General features: G+C 38.5%; 3 protein-coding genes across 4 annotated transcripts; 2 read left to right on the top strand and 1 right to left on the bottom strand.

Moving 5' to 3' along the window:
• The first annotated feature begins 430 nt into the window (after positions 1-430).
• Positions 431-14,527, top strand: tlr18 (toll-like receptor 18). Its single transcript, XM_036578266.1, has 7 exons — positions 431-625; positions 5,704-5,742; positions 7,404-8,387; positions 8,493-9,669; positions 9,903-10,376; positions 14,052-14,210; positions 14,372-14,527. Exons 3-7 carry the CDS (start codon positions 7,411-7,413, stop codon positions 14,519-14,521), a joined length of 2,937 nt encoding a protein of 978 aa, XP_036434159.1. The 5' UTR covers positions 431-625; positions 5,704-5,742; positions 7,404-7,410; the 3' UTR covers positions 14,522-14,527.
• A 341-nt stretch (positions 14,528-14,868) lies between these two features.
• Positions 14,869-23,398, bottom strand: rrnad1 (ribosomal RNA adenine dimethylase domain containing 1). Its single transcript, XM_036584156.1, has 8 exons — positions 23,245-23,398; positions 22,891-23,009; positions 20,989-21,208; positions 20,777-20,839; positions 20,553-20,687; positions 19,472-20,412; positions 16,624-16,808; positions 14,869-16,302 (listed from the first exon to the last, which is right to left on the bottom strand). The coding sequence occupies exons 1-8, from the start codon at positions 23,344-23,346 to the stop codon at positions 16,199-16,201; spliced, it is 1,869 nt and encodes a 622-aa protein (XP_036440049.1). The 5' UTR covers positions 23,347-23,398; the 3' UTR covers positions 14,869-16,198.
• Positions 23,399-23,510: 112 nt separating this feature from the next.
• On the top strand, positions 23,511-26,855 carry isg20l2 (interferon stimulated exonuclease gene 20-like 2). Of its 2 annotated transcripts, none has more exons than XM_036584166.1 (4): positions 23,511-23,621; positions 24,772-25,575; positions 25,711-25,911; positions 26,450-26,855. In XM_036584166.1, exons 2-4 carry the CDS (start codon positions 24,943-24,945, stop codon positions 26,558-26,560), a joined length of 945 nt encoding a protein of 314 aa, XP_036440059.1. In that variant the 5' UTR covers positions 23,511-23,621; positions 24,772-24,942; the 3' UTR covers positions 26,561-26,855. The 2 variants fall into 2 exon arrangements, with proteins under 2 accessions (XP_036440059.1, XP_036440070.1); XM_036584177.1 differs by lacking the exon at positions 23,511-23,621 and adding an exon at positions 23,632-23,921.
• The last annotated feature ends 532 nt before the right edge of the window (positions 26,856-27,387 follow it).

The raw sequence follows: 27,387 nt of genomic DNA, 5'->3' as shown, positions 1-27,387 counted from the left end.
GGGGGGCTATGTAGCATTTCACTACTGGCCGCGCTGCCTCTGAGAAGCTCGGGAGGCGTGGCCATGCGAAATGCCATTCGAGGAGGCTCATTGGAGGTAGCAGCCCCCCGAAAAAAGGACTTGTTGTTTATGTTGTTGTCTGATAGTTAAAAGATGTGTTGTGTGTTATTTTGTGTCTGAGGTGCAGATGGTTGGGTGGGGGCACTGTTAGATGGAAGCCTTTGACTATTGGTGATCCCCCAGTTTGGCTGTATGTTATGTGCCTTTCTTCCTCTGAACGCTGAAAAAACAGCTTGAAGAATTAAAAACTGCGCACAACTAGCGCATAAGCACACTACGCCCATCCTACCAGCGAGTACACGAAGTCCCCGGCAATGCTCGTGGAGAGTGTGACGTTCTTCAGCGTACACACATTCCCACATTACTCTCGCAGACGAAACAAACGCAGCACGAGCCAGTTAAAGGTAGTCGGTCTTTCCACACCGCTCTGTCCTCGCTATTGCTCAACGCAGACAGTCTGCCAAAGACAACAGCAGAACCTCAGGAGGATTGTAAAATGGATGAGAAATAGTAAACAAAAGCGATACAGCTTGTAAAAGTCTCCATCTAAACTCCTGAATCAGAGGTAAGTAGCCAGATGTTTTGTTTACGAATCAGAAAGTTGAGGCTCAGATGAGAGAGAGTGGTTTTGTTTTCTGTTCATCACAGTGTTTTCTGTAGGTCATTATGATGCTCTCTGTTAAACTGACATAAAATGCAACGTTTAGCGCATCACTTTTGTTTCACATTCTGCATAATGATAATAATACAGTGATTTATACACACTTCTTGTTAGACTAATTTTTGTTAAGTTTAGACATTTCTTTTTCTTTTTCTACAGGTTTTTGTAAGAATCTTAAAGTGAGAATAGAGTACTGTAAAAGCATTTCAGAGTACTGTAAGAGCACTACAGGTTCTTGTAAGAATATTAAGTAAATTCAGCTTAGATTTTTGCTGCAGGGTACTATAAAGGTATTACAATACTACAGGAATATAAAATATTTAGATTATTGTAGAAGTATTATCAGTAAAGAACATCACTGTAGTTTCTTATAGTACTACTATAGATCTTTTTGTACGGGCAAGAAGTTATTGGACATATATACAGAATGTTGTTATGTCTGGGATATTCTGCCCAGAGGCATGTGTTCTACAACTCAACAAATATTTATCTGCCCAGGCGGTTATGGAGTCCTTATGATGAGTCAAGAAGAAAAACTGCTTAGTAATACTGCTTGGAAGTATATTCTTGTAGTCAATCATGTCAACTCTGTTATATGTAATTCACCCATATTACGTCTTCTGACTTGATGAAGTTATGAGGCTCCCAAAACTGTCTGAGGACTAAATTTTAATGCTTGGCTCCAAAATGCTTAAACTATGCATGCACTGTGAAATGTACTACTTTATATGTGAGGACAATCATCAGTATCTGGTGGACAGAGCATGAAAGTTCGGTTTGTTTGCTGGAATTTATTTAAGTATGTAGTGGAGGGCTGTATTAGCCTGTTAAAAACCGTGCCTTGTAAATCTTATCTCTGGAGGGTTTTTTCCACACATTCCTGACATATTTGTTTCAGTAGTCTTTCAAAGCTAATGTTTCAAATGATGTAATAAAAGAATCAATTCTTTTTTAAATTATTTTGTTCACTCTGGCTTGCATACATTTTCTTGAGCCATCTTATTGATAAAACCCAGCTCTTTACCCCTGATATTTGGGAATAAGTTGGTTGTTGGTTAATGGCCAACCAGTCAGAGTTACGCACTTACGGGTAGGAAATGTTGCTTCCTTAATGAGTCACAGGGTCCCACAGTTGCTGTTTGAGTGTGTGGTTTGTTAAAGACACCTGCTAGGAAAGTTAGTACGAAACAAGAGACTTGTCCTATTACTGTAACTAATATTACCTGAATTTAATGTAGTTTATTTCTTGGAATGTGCGTATTTTACTGCAGAAGACATTTCTTTAGCTTTAGCTGAAAATCTTTTAATAATAGCTAAAAAGCAATTCCACCAATTTTTCAAAGTTTTCTGCATAATTCAATCATTAAGATAATGCTGTAGAGAAATGTTTGATTCAGATTACAGTGGTGGTAATAGGAACCAAAGTTACAAAGTTTATAACAGAAATATAGTCATCATTTTCTATTCAGAACTGGAATATTCAAATGGCATTTTTGAGTTGAATCAGCTTATTGCAATTTAGTTTCGTCTGTTGCAACTGGCAACTTTTTGGAGTAAAACTTACTTCTTTCTTATTGGTTCCTGGATCCATCTATTTGCATATTGAGTGTTTCTTGCCCCTTTGTTTTACTTGGTGTATACGTTTATTAAATGTTTTGTTTAGCCGCTTGGCCTTGTGTTGTTGGTTAAAACAGCAACAACAAAACTGGTACTGTCCAGAGCTTATTCTATCCATCAATCCACTTACAATTGCACTCATCAACCCACTCCATCCATCCATTCATACAGATATATCAAAAAACATTAACTTTTACAGTACATTCACTTTTGTCATCTCTTTTTAGGATTTTTTTTTTTTTACTTTTAGTTTTGGTTTCTTTGTGTTGCCATCTAGTGTGGAATTGTTTCTAGACCAAGAGAGTGACAAAATACAGAGCTATTTCAGTATGACTAAAGTAATATAGATTACTGATGATGATGATGATGATGATGATGATGATTTCTTTCTTTATTTATTTATATAAAAATTACACATCCCACCAAATTCACACAAGTGTAAAATGAATCTGCCCAGAACTATGCTGATTCAAGCATAATTATTTCAACCTTTTAGACTTTTTTTTAAACATACTCAAGTATCTAAAAGTAAAACAAAAAAATGTTAGGCAAAATTAGGAGTCAGGGTATTGTATTTATTGTTTTTTGTTCATTTTGTTCATAACACTTTTATACTTTTAGATACTTGAGTACATTTAAATGTAGATGCTTTTTTGCTTTGACTCAATTTTATTTTTGACTTTTAAATCTTAGTAAGTTTTTTATACTAAGATTTTGATACTAAGATACCATCATTTAAGTATAGCTTCTCTGTATGTTTTACACCCCTGCATCTATGGTACCCCACTGTACTCTCACCATAACATTAATAACCCATAGCATGTGATCAGCATGTGATCTGCAGTTCTGTTAACAGGTGCTCTGGTGGTGACAATGCAGAGTGACACAATAATTTCACTATCACCGTACGGAACTTTGCAGAAGTGGCTTATCCCATACCGCTGTACATGCATGGGCCTCATTTTTGAAAAAAACTTTGCACAAAGGCACTACTGTCTGGTTCAACATCCCCAAAAAGTGACACTGACCCTGTGTCTCAAATGAGCTCTTTCATAGCACACTAGCCACTTTTAATGTGAGTAAAGTGTTCACACTGAAAAATGAAGTGGGATGCAGTGTGGTTTTAACACTGAGATAATGTACTAAAACTAGTGCCACTTAAACGGGAGCCTGGCCAATTCTTGCTTCTCCCATTATATCTAAAACATAACGACAGAACACTAAATGGTGAGAGCAGATGGTGGTGAATGGAGCTAAAGTGCTAAAAACAAAACCATTATCTTTTTCTAGCCATTTATGCAGACCTTCATTTAATTTGGGAAAGTAAAATGATGTATTCCATTAAAAATCGAGGAAAATTTACCAATATATTCCCACTTTTCTACATTAAATAGGTTTTGGGTAATTGGACGCTAGCATCACTGCTACTGAGTGTTCATTGGCTGAGGTTCACGCTCACTGATGTCATGAACGTGTTAGTAAGTCCTATAACTGGAGCTCAAAAGTGCTAAAATATAACAATGTTGAAATACTTTGTGCTGTTCTTTGTTGAGAAAATTAGTGTTTTTTCTGTATAAAAATGATTAAGAATTTACAACCTACGATTTTGCACTAAAGCTCCATTGACAAGACATAATTGAGTGGCAGTTCTTATTAATAGAAATTCTCTGCTAAAACTGCTGACAAATGAACACAGACTGCCGTATGTAGTGAAAGAGATGGAGCCGGGAGAACTCACAGCTGTTTGAAATTTCAAATAAGAATTAAATGTCTTTGTATAATAACTGCATTTTCATTAGATTTTTTTTTTTACATTGTGCAGCTAAGGATTTCAAAATATAATTAAAATTATCTATAAATGTTTTATTATAGTTAACTTCAGTTTGCTAGCATGAGCTTACTAACCTAGTAAACTTAACTGTAAAGAAATTTTCTAGCTCTGATTTCTTTACAGTGGTAGTGACAGGAACATGGGGTCACGATGTCTAATGAAGTCATAATGCAAAAACAGCCATGTTACTTCCTATCTAAAATGATGAGTTAACCTACACATACCTTCCAAGTTTTATATGCAATGTTGATGTTTCCTTTGGGCATGATTTTGCCTTACAGTGCCCTGCACGCATTTTAAAAATACTTTTCAGGCCAAAGGCTTATCTCAAAACTTATGTAAAACAATGTCTCAGGCATCAGACAATGCATTTGTAACCATTTAATGTACTAGCTTTCTGTGAGGTAGCTTTAGGCATTGAGGCATTAAATGCTATGAACGTCTGGTTCCTATCATCACCACTGTGCACAATACTGACTCAGTATGTTTCTCTAGAACAATCCACTCTGAATGATTTTGTTTACTTCTCAACAATTGAAATATATAGACATTTTAGAAAATCTGTGAAATTCCCCTTTAAGAACCACTTGAAAACATTTAGCTAGACGGTGCACTTATTACATTCAAGTAAATCGTACATGTCACTGACTCCTTTCGGACTGACAGGCCTAATAAAAAATTCTTTCTTGCATCAGTGACTTGTACTTTGAAGACCTGAGCATACTTTTTTTGTCATTAAAGATTTTATTACATGTTTAAAATAGTCCTTCATTAAAAAAGCCAAGGCTAGGGAAATACATTTGAGAATGAAATGACTCACAGAACTTACAGATAAACAAAAGAGGCTTAAAATACTCTTTTAATAAACCATTTGGTGCTTAAACCTTAAAAACAAGCTTTTCCTGCTCACTCATCCATTGAGTAATGCGATCTACCAGAAAGATTGCCATATTAGCTTACATTATGTATCTGTCAGCTAGGATATTAACTGGCTGCACATGTGAGAGAATAAAGATAAGTGCAGCTCAAGTCAAACAGAGCCCTTCCAGGCAAGGAATCGAAAGGTAATTAGGAGAGGATGTGCAGAAGGACAGAACAAGTCTAAACATTTCTCTTCTACACCTGGCGTGCAGTCAGCTTTGAGAGTTTGTTTGTTCATTTGGCTATAAATGTCGTCATAAAGCACATGTGCTGGTGAGGAGAGAATGAGTATCCCTTCATTTGTAAATACAACTGCATTTTAAGAACCTGAGAGGATCTGCCCTTTATGCTTGCTGCAGTCAGGACTGAGACACAGTGGAATAAATGGAATAAGGCTGATTACAGATTACAAATCAAGTTAGTAAGATCACACCTGAACAGAATTCTTAGGTTTTTTGGAAGGTAGTACATGGCATGTCTGTGTCATTCCAATATCACTGTATCTTTTAGACACTATAGGCTTTGTTATGGCATAATATGTTGTAAATTTAATGTAAGCTGGAAATAACTGGATCTGTCTTGAAATTTACCGTGCATTGCACATCTGTTTCAGGAGTGTATTTCATGCCATCAATCTTCAAGCGACTTTAAGGTATTTATAGATTCTTTTTTGATCTTTGAGAATTAAGAAATGCTTGCACGACATGAAAGGACACTTCTGTTTTTCAGTGCATGTTAAAAACTGTCAAAGCCAGAGAGGCGTTCTCATGACAGCAAAGATGTACACCAAACTTGTTTCCTTGTTTCTACACTCATTATCCATTTAATCAGCTCCACTTACCATATAGACGCACTACGTAGTGCTACAATTACAGATTGTTGTCCACCTCTTTCTCTGCATACTTCAGTAGCCTTTTTTCACCCTGTTCTTCAATGGTCAGGACCCCCACAGTATTATTGAATTATTTTTATTCAGTATTATTATTATTTGAATGGAGGACCATTCTCAGCACTACAGTGACACTGACCTGGTGGTGGCGTATTAGTGTATGTGTTATGCTGGTACGAGTGGATCAGACACAGCAGTGCTGCTGGAGTTTTTAAACGCCTCAGTGTCCCTGCTGGACTGAAAATAGTCTACCAACCAAAAATATCCAAGGATAATGTTATGGCCGATTGGTGCATAACCCTATTGATTCTGTTGCTGGCATGTGCACTGATGAATTTTTTCCCTGAAAAGGGAAATCGGACAAACCTAAAATACATACAGTACCGTGAAAAAGTTAGAAACCTCTCTTTCATGTATTTAATTTCCAGTCAAAATGGCTAAGTATAAATTACTCATTTTTCAGCATCAGGAAAAGCACAGAAAATTACACAAAGGCCTTAACACCAAAATGTAATACTTTTTCAGTATTTAGTGTGCCTACTTTTTGCCTTTAATATAGTTTCCATTCTTTTCAGGAGAGTTACTTTCAGTTTTCAAGGAAATCTGCAGAGATATTTTTTGACACCTTCAAAGTTCAGTCTTAGACATTGGTTGTGTTTTCTGCTTCTCATAATCCAGGTAGTCTAAAGTAAAAATTTAGACTAAGCAGTTCATAAAACCTTACTCCACATTATAGTGAAGTATATGTTTTTTGTATTCTAGTGCAAAATTTCTTCCTTGTTTTCTATTTCATTTTCTTACATCTATTCAAACCCTTATTGATTTTCTCCTATCTATGAAAGATGAAAGCTTTAAGCACTGTTTATCTGATGGTGATAGTTATATCTTGCATGTTTGTTAGGAGTCCCATTTTCTCAATATCTTTTAATGTCTTTTGATACATTTCTGAAATTAAACATATTTTCCTTTGACTTTCTCCTTCTTTATGCTAGTGTATTATCTTGTATTTAATCTCCACAGAAATATCTCATTTTAGATGCACCTGAGGAGAAAAATTGAATGCGTCTAAAGTGTGTTTGGGTAGTTGCTTGTGTGAATATTAATATTTCTTTGAAGGGGAACATTGCACTGATTATAAATCTATGTCCTATTTATTTTCTTATTGTATATCTATCCTAAATGTTTTACCATTTTACTAATTTCACAGAGGCTGGTATATATATATATATATATATATATATATATATATATATATATATATATATATATATATATATATATACTCATTTTTCACATTTTTCACATATATTATATATATATATATATATATAATATGTGTGTGTGTGTGTGTGTGTGTGTGTGTGTGTGTGTACAGAATAAATACAACCCAAATAACAACTATATGGTTCTATCTCTCTTCACAGGTCCAAAATGGCTGATGTGGGAATATTTACTTTGCTCAGTCTTGTGTTTGGCTTCCAAGCATCTTTTCTCATCTTACCAGTCAGAAGTGAACTGTCCTGTCTGATATCTGCTGACCAGCGCAGAGCTAACTGCCAAGGCCTTCGACTGCAGCATGTCCCTGTGGAGCAGCTGCCTCCCTCTCTAGAGGAGGTAGATCTTTCCTATAACATTATCCAGGTCATCCGAAATATGGACTTTGTTGGGCTGCCTCTGTTACGGGTCCTCTGGCTTCAGTTTAACAACATATCTGTAATTGAGGATGAAGCCTTTCAGGAAAATTCACTACTAGAAGATGTGAATATCTTCAACAACTCATTGACAATTATTCCATCAAAAGCTCTTGCTCCACTCAGCAGGCTTAAAAACCTAGAAATGTCAAATAACCTCTACACTGAGGCCACTCTGGATGATGTGTTTTTGAATTTCAGGAATCTAAAAGTACTGTCCATGGGTGGTCCCGTTGTTGGTATTTTGAAAAAAGGGGATCTTGATGTGTTACAGAATGTGTCTTTGGAGAAGTTTGCCATCAAAACTGGTTCAAGTCTGGATGTTTATGAACCAGGGTATCTGAAGAACATCCAGACAAACAACATGTGGCTGGATGTGGCCATAGATAACAGAACATACGCACTCCCTATGATATTAAAAGACCTTGCAAACAAAACATTTGTGGTTCTCCGTTTTCGCAATCTTTTTGAGTTTAAGTATTACACAGACAAAGAGGATATTTTCTATGGCTTGAAGTATATCAACTCCCAGCAGCTGATCTTTTATCGAGGGAAATTCAATGAGGAGCTCCTGAGAATGGCCCTCATTAATTTGCAAAAAAGTCCAATTAAAAGTCTAGGACTTCTGTTCATTGATTTTGCCAGGTCACAGAGATTTGTGAATAGTGAGCAGGCATCCAGTGTGACAAATCTAGCGCTGGAAATGTTGGTTCTCTCGTAAGTATTACAGCCGTCTGCCCTGAATAAATAGGCCTTTTAACTCTTCTTAATAACCCAAGATCTTAGCATTTTGTCACAATCCAGTCTTATCTGATTTAACAGGGACATCAGCAACCCAGACATCCTGCGCTTTGACTGGCGTTTTACGTGGCTTAACAAGATCCATCACCTACACATACACAATGTCAACTTTAACACTGTGCCCTGTGATGCATGGAAAGAGATGAGGGGGGTTGAAATCCTGGATGTCTCCAAAAACCAGCTGAAGGACAAATATCTCTTTAACCAACAGTGTAACTACGGAGAAACGATGCCATCGCTTCGCACCTTTAACCTCAGCGATAATCAACTGACCAGCCTCAGTTCTTTTGCAGCTCTTGCTGGGGAATTCAAACGCCTGCAAACAATTGATATCAGTCACAACAAGCTAGGCTCCGAAGGGAACAACATCTGCTCCTGGAAACAGAACATCACTAAAGTCATTGCTAATCATAATACATTGGTTATTGACAGCTTTAAATGTCTCCCCACCACCGTGCTGTACCTTGATCTCTCATACTGTAATCTAGACCAATTAGACATGGACTACTTTAGAAAGGCCATTGGTCTGAAGGAGGTCTACCTCAGTGGTAACAAAATTAAATTCATTGCCTCTGGTTGGAGGAGCCCTAATTTGAAGTCACTAGCTTTAGATGGAAACTCATTTGGGCTTATTAGTATGAGTTCTTTTAAGGGAATGCCTAACCTGGAACGCCTCAGGGCAGGTAACAACCCCTACCACTGCACCTGTGATCTCCACACCTTTATACAGGAGACCACTGTCAAGGGTAAAGTCCAAATCACAGACTGGCCAGAGAACTACAAGTGCTACTACCCAGCTGATCTGCTTAATACAATGGTATCGCAGTATTTCCCAGGTCATGTAGCCTGTGATATCAGACTTGTCATCGTTATATCTGTGGTCACCACTGCGGCTGTCGTGCTGGCTATCATGTTATTGTGCTATGTATTTAGTATACCCTGGTATGCTAAAGCTACATACCAGATCGTCAGGGCCAAATACAGGGCTCATAAAGAAGGAGTAGGGCTGTCTATGGACTACACCTTCCATGCTTTCATCTCATACAGCCACTCAGATGCTGACTGGGTAAGGGACAAGCTACTGCCATGTCTGGAGAACAGTAGACCCCCTTACCGTATTTGCATCCATGAAAGGGACTTCATGCCAGGAAAGTGGATCATCGATAACATAATTGACAACATTGAAAACAGTCAGAAGGTATGTATAAGGAAATTCAACTAAAAAGAGAAAGTAAAACAATAACTTCTTGTTGTATAGAGACACTGAAAAGTAAGACAATAAATACAATCTTAGGTTTGGAAAACCAGTTGATCGCAGTCACAAAGGAACATTCTATTTTCGGTTTTCCGGACATTTCACACTGGCAAATCACATGAGTGTTAACTTTATCCAATTGCAAAACATCCTAACATCCTGTTTCTTCTTTTGAGGTTATCTTTGTGCTGTCACGGCATTTTGTGAACAGTGAGTGGTGCAACTATGAACTCTACTTTGCCCAGCAGCGAGCTATTGGCAAGACCTTAAGGGATGTCATCCTGGTGGTGAAGGAGCCCATCGATCCTAAATCTCTGCCCAGCAAGTACTGTAAACTGAAAAAGATGCTGAATACCAAAACGTATTTGGAGTGGCCTGAACAGCCTAAACAGCAGGTCTTCTTCTGGGCTCAGCTGAGGAGCGTCCTGGGAAAGCCGAATCTCATAAAACAGCACTCAGTCACTGAACACAGACGTGCCTCCAGACTGAGCAGAGTGTCGGTTATTGGGCTGCCAGTGGAGAACCAGGGGTCTGTAGATGTTCAGCCAAATATAGATCCAGATCCAGGAGCAGAGGTCAAACCTCAGACCACAGGAGAGACTGGAGATCATCCAGAGAACCAGGATCTCAAGATACCACTGGAACAGATGGCCTAAGCCTAAGGGACTGTGATTAAGTTATTTGTGCTGATTTAAGCACTGCATCTTGGCACAGCTTCATAGCTGCACACCAAGCAGGCAGAGAGTCACATGATGAGGACAGTAAGTGTGGTGATCCTTTGGGTCTTTAAGCATGGCTATCATCAAGTTCATGAATTCCACAAACACTGAGATAAAGCTACAGCTGGGCCTATGTGCTGACAAGGCTGAGACTCAACAGAGTGACAGCAATGTCCCACAATATACTTCTAAGCAGCAGCTGATCTGAGAGATATTGAAGGCAAAGACTGCATACTATCTATTAGCTCCAGCACAGTGCCTTATTTAATGAAAGTTTAATTTAATGAAAGAAAAATGACTCCACTTATACTAGCACTGGCACTTACCCAGGCATAGTGAGTTGTGAATGGTTGTGAATAGTCAAATACATCTGAGTTTGGAAGTGTGTATTTACAGCAGCTCTGCTTTCAGTATTCACTGCAGCAGAAACCTCCTCAAACAAGTTTGATCCAGTTGTTAAATTGCAAACCTGCTTTTTCATAGAACGTGGTCTAGACAAGCTTTGGAGTGACACATACTTCACTCAGTACTAAGGCAGAATTACAGTGAGTGTGGCAAATGACTGGCTGGCTCACTTTGTCTAAGATTGCTGAACTAAATTGGTGCACACAATTATAAAAATACTTTTAGAATCAACAGCTTTGATCAATGGAACCAGTAACTCTATCAGTGCAATGTTATGTCTCAATCATCAAGGCAATCTGAGACGTATTGTTTTTTTTTTTTGTTTGTTTTTTGTTTTTTTTTACTTATATAGTCACAAAGGATAAACAGCAGCAGGTGTCAGAATTATATTTTAGAAACCAGTTTAATTACAGCTATAGGAGTAAATGAATTAGTATGTGTCATTGAATTTAGAGGCATTCTAGATAACAGTGATGTGAATGTGTTTTGGATTGTTGTATTTGTTGGAATTGACAGCATGTGAAGGAAGAACAAATGAGTATTTTTATTAATTTAAGTATAAAGTATTTGAGTTTAATATTAAGTGTGAATAAAGTTTATCTCTATTAATTTTGTGGCCGGTTGTACAAATTACTTTTTAAAAATGTTTTAACCTTTTTATTGAAAAATATATATGACAGAGAGTGATAGATGGGTGGGGTAGGCTGAGAGAGAGAGTGAGACAGGAGAGAGAGAGAGAGAGAGAGAAAGAAAGCAGGTTGGAGGGGTGGGAGTGGGGGAGAAGAGAGAGAGGAAGCCAAAATATGGACAGTGCCAAAGATTTCATTTGTTTTTGTTCACATTTATGTATCAAAAGAATTGTGGCTTGTTGAGTAAAACTACTTTCAGCTCATCGAGAGAAAATTAAATGTCTTGGTTATTTTGTCTTCATTAAAGAAAGAGGCTCTCCTTTAGCACTGATTCTCCTTTAGTACCTCTGCTCTGCACATTTCAGTGCTTTTAGTTTTCACTGCTCCAACACACCTGATCCCACTTGTTAGCTAATTAACAAGTTCAAACGGTGCGCTGGAGCAAGGAAAGGAGCACAGAAAGGAGCACATGGAGGAAAGATGTGCTGAGGGAACAGTGGTAGAAATGGATCACTGACAGGCCCAGTGCACAGGGGCCTTGGGAGACCACAAGGCCTGAAGCTCAAAGACTGGGGACAGTCCACTGCATGTACAAAATGACATACATGAATAGCCCTTATATGTAATTATGAAATAAATGCCTATATATTTCCATTGTTTTTAAAGTAATTAAAAATAGATCAAATATTTTTTTAATTCATATTTTTCCTTGAGGTTGACTTATGATGTTTATGATTGGTACACTGTGAAATTTTAATAGTGTTGACATACTACACAAGCCCTTTTATTGCAGAACATGAGAATTAAATTTTCCATGATAGGGGTCCATAATATTGTGGCGTCAGAGCACTCCTGTGTTCATGTTTACTTTGTTTGCCATTTTACCTCTTGTATTCTGTTTGCTGTGATGGGTTTCCAGTTATGGTCCAGAACCTCGACCCGTATAGGTTTCTTCTGAGAACCCCCTCTGTTACAGTATTTTTGGCATTACTGTCAGTGTGTGGGGGGACTCCTAAGACACTTGTGCCCAGAGAGCCTTGTGAGACCATGATCCAGCCCTTTCAGTAGATGGCACTATTTCACAATCTTTGCCGCATGCTGTTCAGCCAGGTTATGAGTATCTCAGCTGGAAAAGTCTAGGCTTGACCCAACTCTGAACTTCACCCCTTGCTTATACACTGGCAGTCAAAAAGAATTACTGACGTACACTGATGTTTAGCACATGATTTTGATGTGCTTAATCTGTCTGTTCATTTAAAGGAGGAAAAGCAAAGAAATACAGTAATCATGTTCAATATAGGGTAACACATTTTCATGCTGATATGAATTAGTATATTTTCCTTACCACAAAATCAGTGCACTAACATTCAGAAATAAATAACATTAATAATAAAGAGAACACCATTTCTGTTTTGGACCTGCATGATTTGATAGACATACACAGAATGGGCTTTCCAAACATCTTTTTGTAAATTACAATGACCTGAACACCGATACTTTTTCATCAGAATTAAAATTTGTTGTCAGCTTCACTCCTGCACACCTTCACTGTTCCATGTTCACCTTATTGAGCTCCTGAAGGTGATCATTAGCTAAAGATGTGACTCAGCTGCAGGTGGAGTAGGGGGCTGGAGTGGAGTTTGGAAACACAGCTGTAAGCTGTTTGGTGTGGAGGAGGAGGCGCCACAAGAGCTTGTTCCTCTGCACAGGTGAGTGCCTGCCATTTAGAGAGTAAGAAGCTAGAAAGCTGAGACAAATTCCTCACGCCTCATTTCCTGCTTTCACTTGGTAAGAAAACTGTTTAAGTAATTTGTTTTGATAAGTGTAACAAACAGGTCAAGTCTGAGATGCAGGCTAGTCATCTGAAATGGATTAAATGATAGCAAGTACATTAACAAAAAATTAACAGGTGAATTAATTTTCACCTATAATGCATGCTTGGTTAGGAATCATCTTTAATGTTATGTAAAATTAACCTTTAATAAAATTACAAACCTGTGTAGTCTATTACAAAACATTCTATCTAAAGTACAGTGTGTGTGTATATATGCAATATAGAGGGTTATAGAGAGTTGCTTAGAGTTCATCTGTGTGCTGGTCTTTTCCAATAGCAATATGAATCTGATATTGTGCATCCATTATTCTTTAAAACAATGTGTCTGGATGGTCATGTTTTTTGTATTTTATATTGGTTCAAGTTAGGCTGTATAATGTCTCAGATTTAATGTCAATCTTAATTTGAGTTTTGGTCACTTTATTAGCTCCTACTAGGGTATGTGTTAGAAATAGCTTAATGTCAGATGCTCATTCTCAACCCCTTAAGCTGCAGACAAAAGGCTGATTAAATATTTGATGCACTCCTGTCCTCCTGTTCCCATTGAACATCATCCGTCTGCTGGGGCCAAACCACTTGTTACCTCTCAGACACCGGATCCCTCTTTAACAGAATGTGTAAAGTTGCTCTGTGGATCTGAGGTAGTTATGGGGTCAGCAAGTGTTTTATGCTGTGGAGAACAAAGTCATGTGGTCAAAAGAATGATGTCCATGAGAATACTTTCATGAATGCTTGCAGGGCATCCCTGTAGAAAACATGGTTTCTCAGCTGGAAAGTGCGATGGAAAGCCTTATAAAAGTGTTCCACACCTATTCTTCCAAAGAGGGGGACAAATACAAACTCAGTAAAGCAGAGCTGAAGAGTCTTCTTCAGGGAGAACTAAGTGACTTCTTAGCAGTGAGTTCATTTTCCAATAGCTTTATTAAACCTGTCAAAGTTATGCTATTTTTTTGACAAAGTTGCTTGCTTTAAGTGTGATTTACTGCCTTATTTTTGACATAGGTACAGCACTGGCCTTACACAGAGATCTGAAACTCTTGCGCTCTGTCTCATTTTAGGCAAGTAAAGATCCACTTGTTGTGGAGAAGATAATGTCTGACCTGGATGAGAACCGGGATGGGGAGGTGGACTTCCAGGAGTTTGTAGTTCTAGTTGCAGCACTTACTGTGGCATGTAATGATTTCTTTGTTGAGAGTATGAAAAACTGAGGTCCTTCCAGGTTATCTGCTCCTCATTAATAAAATGTATTGCACTGATATTTTGAAAATTCTTTGTCAGGAAAGTTTAAATGACTTCTGAAGTCCATAACTTTTGAATTTTTCAGTCTTAATCAATTCAGATCATAACAGCTGTTCCTCTAATGCGTGCGTGCGTGTGTGTGTGATATAAATAACACACACAATGCCCTAACTAGTTTTACCCATCAAGTGGAAGGCATTTGCATTTAATGACTTCAGCCAAGTGTAATCTGCAGATGACTGTACATCTTCAATGTATAAGTAGTGCAAACGTACTTCACTTTTTTCATTGATATTAACAGGCTTTGTGTGGGTGTTAAGCTTTGAAGTTAAGGTGAGCATAGCATGCAGAGGTCGGACGGATATATAGCACAGCTTATTGTATAGATCCAGTTTGTATTGAGCAAGGGTGCCATCTACAGGTGAAATTTGTTCATACATGCTGATGCGAGATGAGGTAATGATTTGAATTATGGACTTAACTGCTTCCTTGACTGTCTTTTCTGAGACTTTCGGCTCTAGTATCTTGAGCTTAATATTGATTTTGGGGTGCATCGCTCACAACTGTTTTGCTGCACAACCAGATTTTGTCTTTTAATATAAGACGTGTGCATGTACACTCCAAGCTGGGATGCAGGTTAGGGAAACCAGCTCTAAAGCAAGTAAAAAAATAAATAAATAAATAAATATGCTTAAATCTTAAGGTTTAGCAAATGAATGTATGCAATTTTCTTGTAAAAGGTGTTGCTCAAGACATTGACACTGGTCCTATTACTTCTGTTAATTTGCAGCTATTCTCAAATCTTACCCACTGTAGTGTTGTACAGATTGAGTTCATTTTTGCACCATTTTAAATGTTTTATGAGATGAGCCAGAGATCCTGAGCTCTGATAGCTTCATTAATGCGATTAGGTCTCAGGGAAGGCACAATAGCCAGAGGCTGCCAAGGTCCAAAACCCAGTAGTAATCTAAGACATCATTGCCCAGGTCCATCTAGTAAGTTAATCATGTATCAAACCTGGTAATTAATCAGAGTCATTAATGTAAAACAACCCGTGTAACACATCCATTCTGGTAACTATGTGAGAAGCAGTGGGGTCTGTGCCTGCACCATCTGTCTTTTCTCAGATATTTTAGTCTTAGCAGCAAGGAGGAATAATCTGGTGTCTCAAACTTGTTCATAAACCAACAGACACAGATTTATAATGTATTTAAAAATACTAAAAAACAGCAATAACACAATTTAGACAAATTCAAGTATTGCATGAGGCTGTGTCACTGCTGACATAAAATACTGGGACAGTCTGTTGTTTGGACATTGGAAAAAGGCATAATCAAACTAAAAAGAACTTTCAAATAAAATTCTGCTGGCAGTATTATTTAGTTCAGGACCTGGTTTTGTCCAGAAAAGCAGATAATAAAGCCAGAAAATTCTGCTGGAACAACTCAATGGAAAATGCTTGTCGGAGGAGAGGTTGGTCAGAAAAAAAATGTCTGATAAGCAAGTTTAAATTCAGACCACTGCTTTCATGGACATTATTTCCCTAATAAGCAGGTTTGGATTGTTGTAATCTGTGCAACCTCTTTTTAAACAAACCCAGTCTTGAGGTTCTGAATAGTAACTGCAGATGACTTGGAACTGCTCCACTAATGAGTCTCTTCTCCATCTGCTTTTGGTTTTACTGCCACCAACACAAGGTTTCGAGGGGAAAGGGCTGGATCAAACAGAGGAACTAGCTGGCTCTGAAAACCTGAGAACACATACATGAACATTAGCTTACTCTGCAACTAGGTGTATAGACATGCTACTAAGCACTACATGTGTACTAAACATATTTAGACATTGATTTCACAGAAAGATCTACAATTGCAAAATTAGTGATAAATGCAGGCTGTTAAAGTCATCATACACAACTAATGCCATACATTTAGCTAGATAAAATGTGTCACCCATTTAGAGAAAAATCAAATAAAGTGCTACATTAAAAGTAAAAGGCATCCTTAGTTTAAAATGAACTACTTATCTCTCTAACCATTGAATACTCAAGCCCCTAGCAGTCCAGAATGCTTACCTCTCTCTTGCAGAAACAACATTCTGTCCAGCAGCACCAGGGTCTCCACCACTGGAGCCAGCAGCAGAGCCAGGCTAAAATACACCACCACTCTCCCCTGCTGCTCCAGCATGCCTTCCACACTGACACGGTCAAAGGGCAGGTCAGCAGGCAGTCCCACACGGGGCAGTCCCAAACGGGCATACCTACAGAAGCAAAGGCAGAAGGTTAAATGGTGTGCTGGGTCCTCAGAGAAAAAAAACACAGACAAATGTTATGGGATGTTTTTTGCAGGATAGTTTGGACAGAATTAAATCAGTTATCTGATTATAATATGAAATAGACTTGCAATTTGTGTTAATGTATGATGTACTATTACCTATAAAAATGGACAGATGAAATTCAGGGTTCAAGACAGTTACTACTACTGTTTTTAGCTATGCAAATCACACTGGCACTTTTTATCCACTGTATGTTCAAATGTATCCATACACCACTTCTAATCAGCGAATTCAGCTACTTTAAGGTGCATCTATTGCTAACATAGGCTTTCAACTGTGCACACACAGTTTGTAGAATCTCCTTAGAAAAGCATTGTTAGAACACGACTGGTGTTTCCATGAGGTGGAGCAGTGTAACTGTGATCTCTGAACAGATGGAGCTCCATCCAATAACTTGATAAGTTGGAGTGGTGTTTGTGATCCAGAACTAATCCTCCAACGTCAGTATCTGACCTCAAATGCACTTGTGGTTGAATACCATCAAATTCTCACAACAATGTTCCAACATCTAATGTAAAGTCTTCACAGAAAAGCAGAGGCTTTGTTATTGAAGCAAAAGGGGGACACACTCCCTATTAATGCTCTTTACATCCAGAAGAAACACTGGATTGGCAGGTGCCTACAAGGTTTTGTACATGTAGTGTAGATAACATTAGGCCTCATAAGCAAGTCTGTTTGAGGTTACTGGTGTAAAAATAACCACTTGATGTGGCTTGAGGCAAGTGGGTGATGACTTCGGAATGTAGGTTGCATAATACTAAAATAAGCCTTCGCTTACTTGTCAGCTACAGACAGGTATCAAATTAAACATCTGAATAAATGAATGGAGAAACATAACTAGTGCAGATACTTCTAGAGAGGACTGCATGACACAATTAAGCAATTAACATCCTACCATGCTCTGTGATAAAAATGCTGAACAAACCCAGTTCACCTTTTGGATGAAGATAGCAAGATGAAAAGATCTACGTGAGGGTTCATTATTGTGGCACGAATGGCTTCAGTCAAAAACACTGCTCAACTGGCCAGTATTTCAACAAGTACAGTGACTAAATTGACATTTGCATTTAGCGCTGCGGAAATACATCAGTAAATAGGGTTTGGAAGTTGTGGTCAAAAGCACACATTCAATGAGCGTGATGCTTTAGTATGTAAGGAAAAACAGATGAGAGACTGTCCCTCAGGTGACTGAGAATGTCAACACAGGACGTGATTACACTGTGTCAGCAAGAACAGTCCATCCACAACTGCATAGAAAGGGGTAATGTAGTACAGTTCCAATGAATAAACCTCTCATTACAAAGATTAATGCACATCTGAGAGTTCGGTGGCACAAAACCATAAGCACTGGTCTACACAGATGTGGAAAAATGGTCAGATGAGTCATCTTTCATCATATTCTTAATGCATGTGTGGTGTATACCAAGAGAATGGTACATGTCTGAAGGCTTGACCCCTGAAGTGAGGGGGTCGAGTGGCTCTGTTATACTGTGGGGAGTATTTTTCCATCATGGTTTTGGTCCACTTATTGCCTTAGAGGGTCACTGCATAAACATACAAAGTTATTCTGACTGATCACCCTGATCTTATGATGAAACATTTCTATCCTGATGGGAGTGGTTGACAAGGCCTCCCATTTACAGGGCACGAGCGGTCACCGCATAGGGCTGCCACGATCAAAAAATTTAAGCTGACGAGTGTCATATAAATAATTACGATTAGCAATTTGGCATGTTCATTATATACATCTATTAAAGTACAAGCCAAAAGTGGCTAATAAGCTATGTTTACTATCTAACCCTGGTAGTACTGTTGAACTGGTGCGCTACACTGTTGTGTAAATGCACATACTCTCATACAAAGAGAGAGAAATTTTAAACAAAAAAAACTCATTCTGCTATGATGCATGCTAAAAACATGAGAATTAGCTACATAGCTAATACACAGAACTGCCATCTAAATGTGTTATAGCACTAAGAAGTGTTTTTTTGTTTTCATAAGTTCCTTGATGTGCACAATAAACATATTTTCTACTTACTTTCATTTACATTCATTTGCATCAATCCAACACACATTATTTGCTGCAGCTTAATATTATTGTGAAATCTAATGTGGAAAATGATAATTGCAATCATCTTTAATAACTGCAATTATCACAAATAACTGTGATAATTGCAATGATTATGTAATAATTTTGACAGGCCTATCACCACATGGCTTGATGATTATGAAAATGCTGTAAAACATATGCTATTAACCACAATTATAAAAACTTCAATTGAGGGAATAACTTTTGGAAGAATAATGTTTCATCCCTCCAGTTCCAGAGAAGTGCAGAATCTATGCCAAGGGGAGTTAAAGCTGTTTTGGCAGCCCAAAACCTTATCTACTTTGTGTTGGGTTTACCTTTAATTTGTCACCCAAGTACTCTCTCAACAATGATTTTGTTAATGTTTTATTATCTATTTCAGCTAAAAGTATCTCAAAATGTGTGGTCATTAACTGCTTAACTGGACACATCTGTTTTTAAAAGTCTATGAGTCCTAGTCACACCATTTCTGGAAAGTTACAATGAGAGCAATACTGACTCTGAAAATGACAGCATATGGGCTTTTTTGATGGTCTGGATGCCAGCTCTGCGCAGCTGAGGCCTCTCTGATCTTATGATGCTCTCCAGCGCTGCTCTATAGCAATGTGTTTTCAGCAACGCACTTTCCTCTCTTAGTCTACGGATATAGTCTTCTACTGCATGGCATGACCCCTCTCGAGCTTTATAAGACAGCTCATGCTCAGCCAACCCTTTCACCCACTCACTCATTGGGTAACCAAAGGACTGTGACACATCGTTTGAGTTGTCAGAGAGAGGAGGTGGGACAACTCCAGGAGGAGTGGGGTTCTCCTTGGTAGTGATCTTCATATAGCAGCATGCTACAGAGGTGATTGCTTGAACATGGGGGCAGTTAACAAAATGACGGAGGAGAGTAGCACTCAGGTCTCCACAAGCGTGAAGCCCAGTCAGGACAAAATCTGAGCTGTTGGGTCTTTTATTACAAGAACGGACATCGGGGCATATGGCTGAAGTCCATCCAGAGGTAATGTTGGGCATAGCACCTACAGGTGACTCATTCAAAGAGTCCTCCTTACGGAGATGGCTTAAAACAGAACTACTGTGAAAGCGAGGTTCTGCTGTCACAGTGAGTGATTGGGCTGCACGGTCAGAGTTATCTCCATCGTGTTGGTGAAGCAGAGATGAAGACTGTCTCTCTTCAGTATCAGCTACTGAGCTGCATTCTTCAGTGCACAAGTGTTGGCTTCCATGAACAAGCTCCCTTTCAACCTCAGGTCCCTGGTCTGACACTGATACCCGTTGTCTCTTTTTACACGGTCCAACTGTGCCTGGATAACTCTCACTTTCTTCTCCCCCTTGGCCCAGCTGCTGGAGGAAGACCTCCCAGGTGGCTCTGGGGTTGACCCAGCCAAGCACATGCTGAGGTGCAGGACCAGCTGTTGAGAGCTGAGATACGCCAGTCTGAAAAAGTGCAAACAAAGAAATGGGCTTACAGTGAGATGGTAGATTTTTTTTAAACTGTTAACATTATTTTTCACCTTTTCCTGGAAATGTAGGGATAAACTTAATACAGGATAATAAAAAAAAAAGAAGAATTATACCTTTTGATTCTCTTTGGCCAGTGTCAACAAGAGCTGTCCATCAAATCTGGAGGCCATAGAAACTAGGTTGGGATCAGCTTCAATACCAGTAACATCTAGACCGAGTCCAAAGGACAGAAAACGGGTCAAATGGCCCTACAATGAATTAAGGTGGTTAGTGCTTATCATACTGTAAGTATGATATACTAAAAACACTCTACAGTGGAATGTGATAGCAAATTTACCTGCCCAGAACCAACATCAACTACACTGGTACACCGAGTTTGGTCACACAACTGCTTAACCAACTGAAATAAAGCAGGTGGAATAAAGATGAGTTAACGTTTATGTTTATGCTGTTGTAGTGAATAGAATATTTTAAAATGACACCTGTTGATATGGCTCATTTCAATTATGACTTACAACAGCTTTGATTGATTGAAATATCCTTACTTACTGTTCCAAGCTTGCGGATCTCATGCTGTTTCTTGGGTTTCACATGTTTTCGGAAGATGTGACCAAGCAGAGAGCTCTGGCTTCTATTGGAAATAAACTCCTCTGGTTTCTGTAGACCCACTGTGTCCTGCACTTGGTGGCCTGGAGGTGTGCGTGGAAAGGCTAGCGTGTGAGCTGTGGCTCGAAGTGCAATTAAAGATAGAGGCCAGACAGAAGGATAACTGAAAGGAACAAAAGCTTAAATTGTAATTAACCACAATCTGGCCAAAAACAGACAAAAAAAACTGGTTTCGTGTAAAGGGCTAAACACCTTTGTGGTTGAAGCAAGTGCACGGCACTCTAAATAGCCTAGCAAGAGGCATGGGCAATGACAATATTTATTGTTATTGTGTTAATATTGTCACAATATTCTTTTCTGAGCATATTATGGAGGTCATTTAATTAATTTAATTAACACTTAATTATGTTAATACTTAAAGAACACTGAACAACTGCATGTGTCATTACAGGGACAATATAATTAGTGCAGTATGTGAAACATTGTATAACCCTGTTTCCAAAAAAGTTGGTATGCTGTGCAAAATGTAATAAACAGAATGTAATGATGTGCAAATCATTTAAACTCTACATTTAATTGACAATAGTACAGCAAATGTTGAAACTGAGAAATGTTATTGTTTTGAATTTGATGCCAGCAAAAAAGTTGGGATGGAGCAACAAAAGGCTGGTAAAGTTGTGTAATGCTAAAAAAACACTAATTACTTTAAGTGGCAACAGGTCAGTAAGATGATAGGGTTTAAAATGAGCCTCCTAGAGAGGCTGAGTCTTTCCGAAGTAAAGACAGGGTGGGTTTTGAGAAAAATATTTTCTGGAGAAATCTTTGTATGCACATTACAAGTCCGAAAACCAGTATTGGTTGGCTATGATCTTCAGGCCCTCAGCCAGGACTACACTTAAAACAGACATGATTCTGTAGTGGAAATCACTGCATGGAATCAGGAACATCTCTGAAAAACCACTGTCTGTGAACACAGTTAAAACTCTATCATGCAAAGAAGAAACCAAATATAAACAGGATCCTAAATGGTGCATTATGAAATGAAAAATACGACAAAGGAGACTCTGAACTGTTGAACAGCTGAAATCCTATATCAAGCAAGTATAGGAAAACATTTCACTTTCAAAACTACAGCAATTTGTCTCCTCAGTTCCCAAACACTTGCAGAGTGTTGTTAAAAGAAAAGGTGATGTAACACAGTGGTAAACATGCCCCTGTCCCAACTTTTTTGGAACGTGTTGTTGGCATCAAATTCAAAATGGCACATATTTTTCAATAAACCATAAAATTTCTCAGTTTCAACATTTGATATGTTGTCTTTGTAGTATTTTCCTTTAAACACAGAGTTTAAATGATTGGCACATCATTGCATTCTTTTCGTATTAGCATTTTGCACAAACGGTTTTGTACAAACATTATTGTATTAATAGTGTTTCATAGTATTTTTTCAATGTGACACTACTGGTTCTTTTTTTTCTTTTTTCCAACTTACCACACCACAGAAAACTAAATATCATGGATGCACCGACACTGCCACTGCACTCTAGCATACCAATTAAACTCAGTAATTAACTGATAAGTTGAATCAGGCATACTTCAGCAGGAAAGCCTCCAGGACTGGGGGTCCCCATCTCTGCAGTAGATCAATGGTTTTCTACACTGATCCAGGAATGCCTCCTGCCCAGCACATTTTAGAGTTTACCCTGCTCTCAACACAACATATCCAACTAACCAGTTAAAAAAGCCCTCCTTGAGTTGAAGAGATGTGTTAAGGAGACACAAAATGTTATGGTCAAGGTAAACTCAGGACCAGGATTGGGAACCAGTACAGTAGTTTATACATACATTCTGTTGTTGATGTCCTTGTCCAGTAGCAGATCTGCAATCTGAGGTGCTGTCAGATCACTCAGAGCTCTCTGCCATCCTTCTGGCAATGTCTCCCAGAGGTTCTCAGTGAAAAACTCCTGAGTTAATAAGTGACAGAGTAAATAATATAGTAACAATTAAGAATAACATTAAGTAACAGCTGTGGTCCTTATAATTGCACACATCTAACATCAGTCACGGGATAGTCCTTTATTGTTCGTTTAATAACTTGTTCAGTGGATTTAGAAAATACTTTTGAACCATGTTGTTTTTTTATTCGCCTACATATAATTCTGAACAAACTATAAGAGAGAAAAAAACTGTGACCATTACAATTATGTAGGAGTCGGATATGTGTTTGTATCTGGACAGGAAAGATGTGATCCTCTTGGCCAAATCCTTCTGCTGCTGCTCTGAAAACGTGGCCGACATCATGATCCCGAATCAGTGTCGCCGAGGAACAGTTCACTGATCATCGGTTTTGCCGCCCTAGAAACTAACTACGGTCTCATGCTAAGCTAATTTACTGTCAGAGTGCTGTCTGAGCGAAATGCATGTTAACGCATGTTAATAACTCTATCTAGCGGTGTTTGTTAGAGGAACACACGAACAAACCCCCCTGCCCTCCAACCCGGAAATACACGCAGACCGCGCACATGCAACTAAAGTCCTCCACGTACTGACTGGACATGAGTGGGGTGGTACCCAGTGTAAGTTCATGTAGAGGGTTTTTTTTTATACCCCGTTGTGTTTATTTCCCCATAACTGTTGAAATAAGATGTAAGCAATTCGGTTCACTGATTAGCAAAATGGACACTCGGGGTTAGTGAACTAAGCCCGGAGCCAAGCGCAGAGCTGACTCTCCGGTGTTTTACCTCATTATAGCTTAGCCGTTAGCTAGCGAACGTGGCTTAGCTTCACTAACGTTAGCCAGTTGTTTTGGTTACCGTTTGAAAATAAACTCGCTCGCTGACCAGCCTGCTGTACACAGACTAGCTGCATTTTAACAGGTATAACTGCCCTCGTTTATTGAATTATCGAAATGAAATGGCACTCGTTATTTAACTAGCTAACTAGTTAGCTTGTCATTCACTGCCAGACTTTTGTGTAACTTTTTTTTTCTCCTTCGTTTTGGTGGCAGACCAAAAAGCTAAGTTAGCTGAGATAGTTATAACTAACTTAGTACATTCGATTCTTTGCTTGTCATCCATTGCTTGCGCTGACTTATAGACTTGATATTTGTAAACACGTGTCCTCGGTAGCCTGATGAGGATCTGCTGGGATGAATGGATGTAGCGCAGCCTCGTTTAGAAAGATAAGCGATTTAGTTTTATCGTCCGTTTTCACAGTCAGGTCGTGATATTCATGTACCGTGGGAGTGACTTTAGGAGTCGATTTTTTAATTCCTTATTATTATTATTATTTTTTTTTAGATGTTTAGACCTGTTTCTGTTATTATCATGTTACGCAGTCGTTGTTTATTTCTGAGTTTTCTGTTGTCTTTTCTGCAGATATATCAGCTTTCCAAATACTTTTGGTTACCCAACCTTTTTAATTGTATGTAAAACCTGCTCTAACTTAAGGATTGTTTATCTGATGTGAATAAAAGTATGTAAACAATAATAATATACAATAAGGTTTATTTTTATTCCACTTTTCATATTAAAAAAGTTCAAAAAACAAAGAGAATTATGGATAAAAAGTAATTTGATAAGAGTTTGAAAAGTCACCACAAAGAAAAAGAAAGTTTTATACTAAAAATATATATTTTTTAGATATTCAAATTGCACACATTGTCTTTCTTCACGTAAAAAAAACATAGTGCACCTAATAAAGTCTAATACATATATTTCTTCACAGACTGGACAGAATGGAATCTAAATGGAGTCCCTGGATCGGTTGAGCTTGGGTGTTCTTTTATCCATCAGAGTCTCAGGATCATTGGGCTAACTTTTTAACTGAGCTGTATCCTCTGAATAAGAGAGCTTCTTAAAATCTTTGTAAATATTCCTCAGACACATCTGTTCAAATATGTCTGGAATAATGCTAAACCTGGACTTTAATGGCTCAGGCCATGATGGGAGACAAATGAAACCTGCTGGAAATGCCAAGCACAGACGTTTTGTTAAGAAAAGGCGCCACTTGGAGAGGAGAGGTCTGCTGAATAAAAAGCAAAACACAAATAACTTTCGCAAAGAAGGACACGGGAACAACCAATGGCATAAACAAAATAAAAGAAAGGACGATTCTCAAGCTGGTGCTGTTTTCCCCAAGTTTTCTAGCGGTCAGTGTGAACTGTCCATGAAATCTTCCAGTTCTGTGCAAACCGACCATGGAAACTGTGCGGCAGAGACTGACAAGGAATCCATCGTGCCTTCAAGTTCAACATCTTACAGAGAATCCACTTCAACTCTGCAGAGAGTGGTACCGAGTCTCGGAAACCCTCAGAAATATATAGCCCTTGACTGTGAGATGGTAGGAACAGGGCCCAAAGGGCATTGCAGTGAACTGGCCCGCTGCAGCATAGTTACCTATGATGGAGATGTGATATATGACAAGTTCATCAAGCCTGTTAATCTGGTCACTGATTACCGCACCCGTTGGAGTGGGATCAGGAAGCGCGATCTCTATAAGGCAACACCTTTCAAACAAGCACAGAGAGAAGTAAGGAAACACACCATAATTGTATTTGAATCCCTCATGATTTTATGGTTTAAGCTGGTGAATTGATGTATAATTGATAACCTTGTCCATGGTTTCAGTGTCACCAATTGTCTGTATTTTTGTATCATCCCACAGATTTTAAAGATCCTCTCAGGGAAGGTGGTTGTGGGCCATGATGTTCAGAATGACTTTAAGGTTTTGCACTATTCCCATCCTGACTGCCTTACACGAGATACTTCACGCATGCCATTACTGAATCAGAAAGCTGGACTGCCCGAGGACCGCACCGCCTCGCTGAAGATTCTGACAAAGCTTCTCTTCAACAAGGATATACAGGTGAGTTAGACCCAAACCTCTATGAGAAGCATGGTTGTGAATTCTTCAGAATCAAATAAGCTGCAGATGCTTTAGGTAATAAATTAAAGGTTTTGTTCACAATTAAACTTGAATTTTGTTTCATGCTTTACATTGAGAACAGGCTTTACACATATCAGTGCTAAGAAATATCAGTGCTATGTTATAATTATTATATTTCACATTGTACCTATTAGTGAAATAATTGTATGTCAGTTGTTATTCTTTTCTCCTTTACATATATGTTTGTCATATTTTCTGTTAGCTTCATGTACATTCAGCTTCTCTCTGCTTTTAGTGAATCTGCTAAATTTTGGGGATGCATTTTGACATCAGTGCCCACATTTTGCTTTTTTCTTAACCTGCCGTAATTCAAGGAGGGGCAATTCAGTGTGGTTTCATGAAAGGCAGAGCCTGTCATCCCCCACCCAGCCAGTTGTGCAGATTTAATTTGAGTTTACTAATTGTTTAAAAAATAAGCTAATAGATTTTAATCAGAAATTCACTCTTGTGTCCTCAGGTGGGGAAAAAGGGCCACTCATCAGTAGAAGACGCGAAAGCCACCATGGAGCTTTATAAATTGGTAGAGTTGGAGTGGGAAAGGACTGTGGCGTCTAAATCTGGACACTAGGGGGAAAATATTTCTGTATGATGGCCAGTTTTTTTTGTTTTTTTTTAATTCTGAAGCAAATGTGTTTTCAAATCAGATCTCACTCCTTGAACCATACCCTTTTTACAGTTACCCTCAGGCACTTCTAATCTGTTCTGCATTAAGTACCACAAGGGGGCTCTAGTTTCAACAGATTTTTAATTGTTCATGCCAGTTTTACAATCCTGATTGATAAGTCTTTGTATATCCTTGTTTTTAATATGTTTGTTTGTGCTTGTTACTCTCTGTAACAGTAAACAATGGTCATTTTTCAGCACAACTGTTTTGAGTCTAACTCTGATTTCAGTTGAAATGATTCTTGAATTACAGGTAAAAGATTTGCTTAGTCTGGCTTCTCTTTCTCTCTCTCTGCCCTGTGGATGTCAGGCTGGTGGCATGTCTGAAAAGGGAGTGAGAGTTAAACTCCCCTCACTCCCTCCCTGTTTTAAAGATTGTGGTCAGCATTTTTCTCCTGTCATAAATTCAACACAGCAGCATTAATTGCTAAGTGACCTGTTTCCAAAACCATCAATGGCACCATCATAATACTGCCACTTCATAGATCATCGCTAAGTTTCTCAGTACAGGCTTTCTTTCCTCAGATCCTACCCATACATCATTTAGTCAAAGTTATATCCATGCTATGGTCTTACCCTGAAACTATACATACACTATGGATGATCTTTGGATAGCGGCTATCTACTGTAGTGCAGTTACTGAACTCTTATTCAGCACCCAGAGAGTCTGAGCTACTGAAGTTGGGCAGTTCTCATAATATGTCAGTAAACCTATAAAAGCTTTTTTTCTCA

Source organism: Colossoma macropomum, unplaced genomic scaffold (assembly GCF_904425465.1).
Source record: "Colossoma macropomum unplaced genomic scaffold, Colossoma_macropomum, whole genome shotgun sequence".
NCBI lineage: Eukaryota > Metazoa > Chordata > Actinopteri > Characiformes > Serrasalmidae > Colossoma > Colossoma macropomum.
Note: the sequence above shows the minus strand (reverse complement) of the source record. Positions and strands in the feature narration are given on the sequence as shown.

Excerpts from the sequence above, each read along its gene's own strand:
- isg20l2 (XM_036584166.1), top strand. The coding sequence starts at position 24,943 with ATGTCTGGAATAATGCTAAACCTGGACTTTAATGGCTCAGGCCATGAT. Across the intron at positions 25,576-25,710 it reads TCAAACAAGCACAGAGAGAA|ATTTTAAAGATCCTCTCAGG; the intron begins GTAAGGAAACAC and ends ATCATCCCACAG. Across the intron at positions 25,912-26,449 it reads TCTTCAACAAGGATATACAG|GTGGGGAAAAAGGGCCACTC; the intron begins GTGAGTTAGACC and ends TTGTGTCCTCAG.
- rrnad1 (XM_036584156.1), bottom strand. The coding sequence starts at position 23,346 with ATGATGTCGGCCACGTTTTCAGAGCAGCAGCAGAAGGATTTGGCCAAG. Across the intron at positions 21,209-22,890 it reads AAGGACATCAACAACAGAAT|TTATCCTTCTGTCTGGCCTC; the intron begins GTATGTATAAAC and ends TGTTCCTTTCAG. Across the intron at positions 16,303-16,623 it reads GTTGTTTCTGCAAGAGAGAG|GTTTTCAGAGCCAGCTAGTT; the intron begins GTAAGCATTCTG and ends ATGTGTTCTCAG.
- tlr18 (XM_036578266.1), top strand. The coding sequence starts at position 7,411 with ATGGCTGATGTGGGAATATTTACTTTGCTCAGTCTTGTGTTTGGCTTC. Across the intron at positions 9,670-9,902 it reads ACATTGAAAACAGTCAGAAG|GTTATCTTTGTGCTGTCACG; the intron begins GTATGTATAAGG and ends TCTTCTTTTGAG. Across the intron at positions 10,377-14,051 it reads AGATACCACTGGAACAGATG|GGCATCCCTGTAGAAAACAT; the intron begins GCCTAAGCCTAA and ends GAATGCTTGCAG.